Genomic DNA, 9,768 nt, shown 5'->3' with positions numbered 1-9,768 from the left:
GGAGCTTGTGTAAGTTTGGTCCAGTTTCATTCTTTGTATGTGTCCATCCACTCTTCCCAATACATTTTACTGGAGTTCCCGTCATGGCTCAGTGGTTAACGAATCTGACTAGGAACCATGAGGTTGCAGGTTCAATCCCTGGCCTTGCTCAGTGGGTTGGGGATCTGGCTTTGCCGTGAGCTGTGGTGTAGGTTGCAGACACAGCTCGGATCCCAGGTTGCTGTGGCTCTGGTGTAGGCCAGTGGCTACAGCTCCAATTAGACCCCTAGCCTGGGAACCTCCATATGCCGTGGGAGTGGCCCAAGAAATGGCAAAAAAAAAAAAGGAGAAGAAGAAAGAAAAAGAAAAAAATAAATGAAAAAAAAAAGTTCCCAGTACATTTTACTGAAGGGACTGTCCTTTCACCATTATACATTCTCAACTCCTTTGTCATAAATTAAATGACCATATATGTACTTATTTCTGCAACCTTTTGAGATATGCACTATGTTCTCTATCTTATAGATGAGGGATCTAAGGCACAGAGTAGTTAAGTAACTTGCCCAAGGCTACACAGCCAGGGAGAAAGAAAGGGTGGCCTCCGACTGACAACCAGCAAGAAACTGAGGTCCTCAGCCCAACTGCTCAGAAAGAACTAAATGCTGCCAACAACCACATGCGTTTGAAAGTGGACCCTTTCCCAGTCAAGCATCAGATGAGACCACAGCCCCAGCTGACACACTGATTGCGGCTTGGGGAGAATCTAAAGCAGAGGGCCGAATCATGCTCAACACGAACTTGTGTGAATTTTCTTTTTAAATGCAAACGACAAAGTACCCAACAGTGGAGGACTTGGTTAAACAAATAATGGTAAGACAGAGTACTAAGCAGTCTTCAAAAATTGTTTTAGGAAGATAATAATGAAAAAATGTTGCCAAGTTATAAGTAAAAGCAGAATACAATACTATCTGCAGTATGACCTGAATTTGTTTTTTTCTTTTTCTTTGCTTTTAGGGCCACGCCCACGGCAAGTTCCCAGGCTAGGGGTCAAATCGGAGCTACAGCTGCCGGCCTAGGCCACAGCCACAGCAACTCAGGATCTGAGCCACATCTGTAACCTACACCACAGCTCATGGCAATGCCAGAACCTTAACCCACTGAGCAGGGCAGGGGACCATACCTGCATCCTCTTGGATACTAGCCGGGTTTGTTACTGCTGAGCCACAATGGGAACTCCCTGTTGGTTTTCTTAAAGCATTATATATAAACACACACGCACAGGAAAAAAGCAGAAAAAATATACAGTAAAATACCAGCAAAAGTCTTAGAGTTCCAGTTGTGGCACAGCAGCAACAAACAGGACTAGAATGCATGAAGACCTTGCCTCACTCAGTGGGTTAAGGATCTGGCGTTGCGGTATAAGTTGTGGTATAAGCTAAAGACATCGCTCAGATCTGGCGTTACTCTGACTGTGGTGTAGGCCGGCAGCTGTAGCTCCAATTCAACCCCTAGCCTGGGAACTTCCCTAATTTGTGGGTGCGGCCCTTTAAAAAAAAAAAAAGTCTCTTCTGAGTGGGGGGATCACACAAGACTTATATTTTCTTGCAGGTATTTTCTACGCTTTCCAAATCTTCTTATTGTAAAACAGGGCCTAGCACATAACAGATGCTTGGTCAGTGTGAATCCCGTTTCTCTCTCGTCTCCGCTCTTTGATGAGAGGACAAGAGTCCTGGATGTTATGATTAAAGGGAAAACAAGAGGCCAGGACTTCAAGAAGGCTTCTCCCACCGTGGGCAGGTACCTACTGATGCTATGCTTCTTCCGAGGGTCTGCAGCCATAAACCCCCCAGTTCACATTCATGTTCAGGTAACACCTGACCCAGAGCCAGGGTCTGCTTAACAGAGGGCCCTGACGTAGCCCTTAGGATCCAGAGCGTTCCATGTAGTAACCCTATGACCTGAAGGCCCTAAGTGGATCTGTTTCTGTTGAGGTGGCAAGTCCCTAAGAGATAAGAAGTATTTCTGATGAAAGCAGAAACTTCTGCTGCCTCTGGACACCCAAGCCCATCTTCCATGGCACCCCCCCCCCACACCGCCCATTTGCTCATCCCTGGGGGAAAACACAGGATTTTCTCCTCTCTCTGCCAATTCAGAGCCTGGGCAAGTTGTTCTGCTTGGATGAAGCTCTGATCACACATCTAAGAAGCAGCAAGAAAGACCCCTCCTTCCTAGGGTACCTAAAGTCTGTTCATGGTGGCTGCTGTCAGTACTGGTCCCTTTCCCTGGGGTCCCAGAGCAGAAACTGAGAGTGAGTGACAAATGACGTTTATTCAGGTTTGATCCTGTGATACAGCCATGCCTATAAAAATATGTAATTTAAAGTCAGAAAAATACAACAACTAGCTCCCTTCAAAAGCCTGGAGGATGGGGGTCGGGGGTCACTTCTTGGCAGCTTCTGCCTGGGCTGCCAAATCTGCCTCTCTCTGAGCAGCCAGGAACAGGGCGCGCTCCTTCTGGAAAGCTGCCAGCTCTTCTGAGCTGAGGCTGCAGGTACAGAAAAACAGACGCTACGTGAGGGCCTGTCACTGGTGGGGGGAACCCCTCCTCCCCCGCTGGACTCCCCAGCCTCCAGGGCTCTGCCCATCTGTTTCCTCCGCCAGGAATGCCACCCCCCCATCGCCTCTGCCTTTTATTCCCTTCTTGAAGCCCTACTCAACCTCCGAGACCTCAGCTACATCCCAGGCCAAATTACCCCGCTTTTCCTCTGTGCCCCAAAGGTTCTGTACAAAGAGGTCATTAGCTGGTGCCTGTATGTCTCTCTTAGAGCAGGGATCACATGCACTCACCTCTGTACAAGTAAAGACCTGAGCAAAGTCAAGTCCATCCCTGTCCCATGCTTAACCCCACTCCTCTTGGGAAACACCAGCAGCAAGAGGCCAGCGAAGGGCTGGGTGCTGCCTCTGCTGTCCACGCCGGATGCTCTCCCACCCGACACCTCACTCAAAAAAAACAATTCCTGAGGTCATCGGAAGCCCCATGAGGGGGCCCCTCCTGGCCTTGGGGTCAAGTCTGAATTCAAGAACACACTGGTCCCTGTCTGCCTCCCCTCTTCATACTACTTCCCACTCCGCCTCTAGGAGCACACACCCGGGTCACACCGAACTTCTTTGCATCTCTCTCTTCCACCTTACATTTTTTCCACTTCTTGGAATGCTTGCCCCCACTCCTTGACCTCGCTTCCCAGGGCTCTACTCAGATGTCAGGGACTCTGCAAAGCTTTCACTGACACACCAGGCAAAATCAGGAACCCTAATCCCTGTACTCAAGACACCTGTAGTTCCTTTTAGCCACACCGACCATCCCGCAATATAATCCTCCTTTTATGAATTCGTCTCCATCTCTGGGCTGTGAGCTCCTTAGAAGCCAGATCCAGCATGGCTACCTCCTTCCCAGCTGCACCCAATGTCCAGAGCAATGTCTAACGAATATTTAATAAATATATTCCAGTGAATGAGGCTCTGCACTCCCAAGAATCTAAGCTCTCTTAACTCAGGAGCTGACTCTCCCACTCAGTGGGTCCTCATCTTTGTCCCAGGGTCAAGAACTTTCCAGACCCTCCCCTGGACACTCACTCTTTCACCACACGAATGCCCAGGGAACGGGCAGAGCCAATGATGGAGCGAACAACAGAGGACAGGGGCACGTCCTGCAGGGCGAAGGCGTCATCCTGAGCTTTGATGCGGGCGATCTCGTACACATGCTTCAGTGTCACCAGGCCTGCCACCTCTTTTCCTGGGAGGAAAGAACAAGCTGCTCTTCAGAGGTCACTGCTTCCTTCCAGAGCCTGCAGAATCCCCATGCCCACCCTGCCCCTTACCTGTGTGCCGCGCCCCCTTCTCAATCCCAGCAGCAGCCTTCAGGAAGTAGGAAACAGTGGGTTGACCAATTTTGATTTCAAATGTCCTGTCGGGCTTCACAGACAAAAGAAATATGAGACTACTACTTTCTGTCTCCCCCCCCCACCCCTGCTGCCTCTGCCTGGGGAACTTTTAATTTCCTGTCCCTCCTTTTCCCCAAATCACCTTCCTATGATGCCCATTTAACTGACCACAAAACCACAGAAAAATTCACCTGCCACAAACATCCCTGTCACCTCTCTTCCAGACCCAACTCCGCTCTGGAAGCCCCAGCAAGCTGGAGTGGCAAAGTTAAGATCTGCAATATGGCAGTGGATGGGGGGCTCTGGAAAGATACGGACTAGTCTCCACCGTGTAAGTGGGGACAGTGGGGCCCAGGAACAGGATGACACGTGCCCCAAGTTAGAAGCAGAGTAGCAACCCCAAGCGACCAGCTTCAGGACCTAGGGAGAAGAGGGAGAATGAGAAGGAAACTGGGGGTCAGCGTCCCAACTCCGCACCTTCACAAAAATCTTGGTGGGCAGAGGAATGCCTTCTTTGATGTCCTTTGTCCTTTCGTTGAACTCCTTACAGAACTGGTTGATGGAAACGCCTCGCTGTGACGGAGGCACAGGGGTTAGCGTGGGGGCGCAGGGAAGCTTCCTACCACCCAGGAGGCTCTGTCCGTTCTCTCCTCCGTCTTCACTTCTCTAAGTTCCCATCCTTTTTTCTCTACCCAGATTCAACGAGCATTTTCTGTGCCAGGTGATCTGTGTGCTTCCACGTCTGCCTAGGCTCACAACAGCTCGTCGAGGAAGGACTGAAGAAGCTGAGCCTCGAAGAGGCTCTGTGACCAACCCAAAGCCATACTGCGTGTGGACAAGCAGATCCACGTTCTGAACCGAGGCCGCCCTGGCTCCAGCCCGCACCCTCCACGCGCGTACTAGCGGCCACCCGACCCTGGCCTCCCACTCCAGGTTCCCGCCGCGGCTGCACCTGACCCAGGATGGGGCCGAGTGGGGGTCCGGGCCTGGCCTGGCCTGCCCGCACGATGGCCCGGATCACGCCGCTGGCCTCGGGCTTCTTGAGGGCCCGAGTGGCCCGGCTGAGCTTCGACATGGTGCGGAGTTCCTGGCCTTAATTCATCTCAGGTCCACAGCAAGAGCGAAGGCTCTGGGCGCCGCCACCTTGGGTTAAAGGTCAAGGGTCCTCACACTAGGATAGGACAAATGAAGCCAACAAATAGCGTTGATTCCGTCCTTCCGCTCTCCCACTAATAAGACAAAGGGAATGGGATGAAGCGGGAAAAACCTTTACCGTGCCATCTTAAATTGAGGAAGGACCCGAATGGCTCGGATACGCACGTTCCTCCTGGAGAGCACACAGGCACTGCTTCAGACACCTAAGCGAAAAGAGGCCCTCAGTCGCCGCCCTGTCTTGTGGGTATGGTAGTTTTGCCCTCTTAGGAAAACCCCACAGAGTGGCGTGTCCTGGAGCGCCATCTGCTGGACACGGAGATAATCTCTGGGTTTGAAAATAACCTAGAGCTCCTTTTTCAGGCGAGGGAATTTCTTCATTTTATGAGCCCGTGTCTTCACCTGCTGTTGAAAAGAAATATTAAGAGTATGGACTTGGAAGCAAATTGCCTGCTTGCTTCTCTTGCTTGGCTGTGAACTTGATCAAGTTATTTATGCTCAGTTTCCTCCTCTGTAAAATGGGAATTACAGAGAGTGGACTTGTGATTGTCGGGGGGTGGGGGGTTGGTGGATGCAAACTATTTAGAACAGATAGTAATGGGATACTGCTCTACAGCACAAGGAACTGTGTCCAGTCTCTTGGGTTAGAACATGGTGGAAGATAGAATTAAAAAAAAAAAAAAAGAATGTTTATATATGTATGGCTGGGTATATCAGAAATTGAAGGAACAGGAGTTCCTTTCATGGCTCAGTAGTTAACGAACCCGACTAGGATCCATGAGGATTCGGGTTCAATCCCTGGCCTTGCTCTGTGGGTTAAGGATCTGGCGTTGCCATGAGCTATGGTGTAGGTCGAAGACGTGGCTCATATCCCGTGTCGCTGTGGCTGTGGTGTAGGCCAGTGGCTACAGCTCCGATTTGACCCCTAGCCTGGGAACCTAGACCCCTAACCTGGCTGCTGTGGGTGCAGCCCTCTAAAAAAAAAAAAGAAAAAGAAATCGATGGAACATTGTGAATCAACTATACTTTTGTGTGTGTGTGTGTGTGTGTGTGTGTGTGTGTGTGTGTGTGTGTCTTTTTAGGGCTGCACCCTCGGTATATGGAAGTTCCCAAGCTAGGAGTCGACTTAGAGCTGCAGCCGCCAACCTACACAACATCCACAGCAACGCCAGATCTGAGCCGGTCTGTGACCTACGCCACAGCTCACGGCAACATTGGAACCTTAACCAACTGAGGGAGGCCAAGGATGGACCGTGCATCCTCACAGATACTAGTCAGGTTCATTACCACTGAGCCATACTTTAATTTAAAAAATTTTTTTTAAATAAACAAAATGGGAATTATAACATGTGGCCCCCTATACCCTGGGGATAGTTGTGAGCATTAAGTTAGCAAAGTGCTTTAGGATAGTATCTGTCACCTAGTCAACGTGTGCTATTCACTGTACAATAAGGACAAAACCTTCCCGGAGCTGCTGGGAGGCTTATGAGGCCCCGAATGTATTTGATACATCATCTGTGTCCAGTAAAACAAGCCAGGTTCTTATGATTTCATTTAACTTTTTTTTTTTTTTTTTGAGCACTTGCTGCATACCAGGCACTGTGCTAAGCATTTTCAGGGCATTATTATCTCATGTAATCCTCACAATGGCAGGAGGTAAATTGTGTATTATACCCCCTTTGCAAATGAGGGATTGAGGCACAAAAAGAGGCCCCCAAACACCCACCCTGCATGTGACAGGGCTGGGAAACAAGTATTGGGATCATCTGATTCCAGATCCTGTGCCACAACTCTCTCAGCCTCATCTAGAAAAATGAGCTAATCCATGAAACACCACACTGTAAACTGTGAGACAAACAGAGTTTTTAAAACTCTGAATTCGCTTTGGACTCCCACGAATGAAGTGTGATTATTCCCATCTCCGAAGTCTGTCAAGTTCTTTATAAAACTCAGCCTCAGGGTTCCCCAGGGGCTCAGTGGGTTAAGGACCTGGCATTGTCAGAGTTCCTGCTGTGGCTGAGGCGGTTGAAAACCTGACTAGTATCCATGAGACTAAATAAATAAATAATAAAACTCAGCCTCATTCGCCTTATCAAGACTCTAGACCAAGAAGCTTCCTTGATCTTTTTTTTTTTTTTGTCTTTTTGCCATTTCTAGAGCTGCTCCCTCGGCATATGGAGGTTCCCAGGCTAGGGGTCTAATCGGAGCTGTAGCCACAGGCCTACACCAGAGCCACAGCAACGTGGGATCCGAACCGCGTCTGCGACCTACACTGCAGCTCACGGCAACACCGGGTTCTTCACCCATTGAGCAAGGCCAGGGATCGAACCTGCAACCTCATGGTTCCTAGTCGGATTCGTTAACCACTGAGCCACGATGGGAACTCCGAAGGCTCCTTGATTGACACCAAATGGCAAGGTTCATTTCCTCACTAGGAACATGGGGCTAGTTATAGCACCTACCTCGTAGGGAATTAGTTAATTCAGGTAACGCTCACAGAGGAGGATCTGGCCCAGAGCAAGCCAGGCTGGGTAGGACCTCATCTCTGGGTGACCTACACCATCCGCCTGTGCTTACAAGCTTACTTATAAATAAAGAAATAAATCCTTCCTGAATGAAGGAATTAGGATGCAAAAGTGCATGACAGGTGCTCAGGGAGCCAAGAATGCCGCCTGGGAAAAACAGGGCTCCAGCAGATGCAATTTCCACTTCGCGTCAATGAAAGGACAATTTTCATTATTCTGCCTCATACAGATTATGAGGAAGCAACTCCCTAGTTCGCCTCTGGATATGTGTGAGGCCAGAGTGTTCAGGGGCGAAGATAAGGGGAGTGGGGGCCAGATCTCACAGGCCTTTTCAGTCCTGTTAAGGAGTGTGGGAGTTCCCTGGTGGCCTAGTGGTTAAGGACCCAGTGTTGTCATTCCTATGGCTTGGGTTCAGTCCCTGGCCTGGGAACTTCAGATGCCATGGAAAAAAATGAAAAATAAAAATTCCCTGGCGGCCTAGCCATTAGGGATCCAGCGTTGTCACCCCTGTGGTGTGGGTTCTGTCCCTGGCCTAGGAACTTCCGCATGGCCAAAAAAAAAAGTTGTGCGACTTTGCAGTAGGACCTCATTGGACAGTGCTAAGCATCTGCCTCAAGTTTTCTTTTTTTTTTTTTTGTCTTTTGTTGTTGTTATTGTTGTTGTTGTTGTTGTTGCTATTTCTTGGGCCGCTCTCGCGGCATATGGAGGTTCCCAGGCTAGGGGTCGAATCGGAGCTGTAGTCACCGGCCTACTCCAGAGCCACAGCAACGCGGGATCTGAGCCGCATCTGCAACCTACACCACAGCTCACGGCAACGCCGGATCGTTAACCCACTGAGCAAGGGCAGGGACCGAACCCGCAACCTCATGGTTCCTAGTCAGATTCGTTAACCACTACACCACGACGGGAACTCCTGCCTCAAGTTTTCATTTTGGAAAGGTGACCCTGTCTGGGGCATGTAGAGGGATTGGAGGAGAGCAGGGATGGGATGCAGGGCAGTAGATGGTGGAAAGATAATGGTGGCTTGGGATCGGTTCAAGAGATCCTTAAAAGATAGGGTGTATTTCAGTCAGCAAATGCTTGTGTCGTGTGAATTGGGTCCATCTTTATGAATCGTAACTCTTTGAAACCTCATTGTCATCGTCTGAGCCACAGGTGCTAGGATGATGCCCAATGTATAGATGAGGAAACTGAAGAACAGAGAGGTTAAGTCACTTGTCTGAACCTACACTGCTAGAAAGTGGCAGAGTCAGGATTCGAACCCAGATCGTTTGGCTCTAATGATTTGTGCACTTGGCCGTACCTTAGGCTGCCCCACAAATCAGCAAAGTTAGTGCTTGATGGGTAATTTGCGGAAGGAGGAGGAAAGAGGCAGGAAGAGTGGATTCTGGCCTCAGTAAGCACGACGTGAAGGCGTGAGACTTCCACTTTGAGTGTTGAGACACAGGAGCTGTAGGTTCAAGTAGAAGTTGGTGAATTGAGTTTGGGGGGGAGGGGGGTCCTTGTGGCACCAAGCCAGAGGGTCTCCCCTGGGAGAGAAGCAGACAGAACCTCTGGCACTTGTAACCCAGAGACTGATAGGCCTGAGGCCAAGGCCAGGAGTGAGATTGCCCGGGGTGGGGAGAAGAGACGAGAGGAGAATGCGGCTTTTTTTTTGTCTGTTTGGCTTTTCTAGGGTCACACGCGCGGCATATGGAGGTTCCCAGGCTAGGGGTCTAATTGGAGCTGCAGCTGCCAGCCTACACCACAGCCACAGCAATGTGGGATCCAAGCCGTGTCTGTGACCTACACCCCAGCTCACAGCAATGCCAGATCCTTAACCCACTCCCTGATGGAGGCCAGGGATCGAACCCGCAACCTCATGGTTCCTAGTCCAATTTGTTAACCATTGAGCCACGACAGGAACTCCAGAACTCAGCATTTAAAGAGTGAGAAGAAGGAAGGAAGGAGTGAGCAAAGGAAGCTGAGCAGGAGCAGCTGCAGTGTTAGGAGGGAGGCCAGGAAGTGTCTGCAGCTGCAGTAGAGTAGTTAGAGAAGAAGAAAATGAGAAAGTGGAGGAAGTTCCTATTGTGGCTCACCGACTAGCAACCATGAGGATGCAGGTTCGATTCCCAGCCTTGCTCAGTGGGTTAAGGATTCAGAATCCTGGGAGCTGTGGTGTAGGTTGCAGAC

General features: G+C 50.0%; 1 protein-coding gene across 3 annotated transcripts; it reads right to left on the bottom strand.

The window, feature by feature from the left end:
- Positions 1 to 2,288: 2,288 nt before the first annotated feature.
- MRPL11 (mitochondrial ribosomal protein L11) lies at positions 2,289 to 5,258 on the bottom strand. 3 transcript variants are annotated; one of them, XM_047775191.1, is made up of 6 exons: positions 5,193 to 5,258; positions 4,872 to 5,090; positions 4,397 to 4,492; positions 3,857 to 3,950; positions 3,612 to 3,789; positions 2,289 to 2,523 (listed from the first exon to the last, which is right to left on the bottom strand). In XM_047775191.1, the coding sequence occupies exons 2-6, from the start codon at positions 4,992 to 4,994 to the stop codon at positions 2,418 to 2,420; spliced, it is 597 nt and encodes a 198-aa protein (XP_047631147.1). In that variant the 5' UTR covers positions 4,995 to 5,090; positions 5,193 to 5,258; the 3' UTR covers positions 2,289 to 2,417. The 3 variants fall into 3 exon arrangements, with proteins under 3 accessions (XP_047631147.1, XP_047631149.1, XP_047631148.1); XM_047775193.1 differs by having other exon boundaries at positions 3,612 to 3,771; positions 5,193 to 5,252; XM_047775192.1 differs by lacking the exon at positions 5,193 to 5,258 and having other exon boundaries at positions 4,872 to 5,189.
- Between the last annotated feature and the right edge of the window lie 4,510 nt (positions 5,259 to 9,768).

The sequence above is a fragment of the Phacochoerus africanus genome, chromosome 4 (genome assembly GCF_016906955.1).
Source record: "Phacochoerus africanus isolate WHEZ1 chromosome 4, ROS_Pafr_v1, whole genome shotgun sequence".
NCBI lineage: Eukaryota > Metazoa > Chordata > Mammalia > Artiodactyla > Suidae > Phacochoerus > Phacochoerus africanus.
Note: the sequence above shows the minus strand (reverse complement) of the source record. Positions and strands in the feature narration are given on the sequence as shown.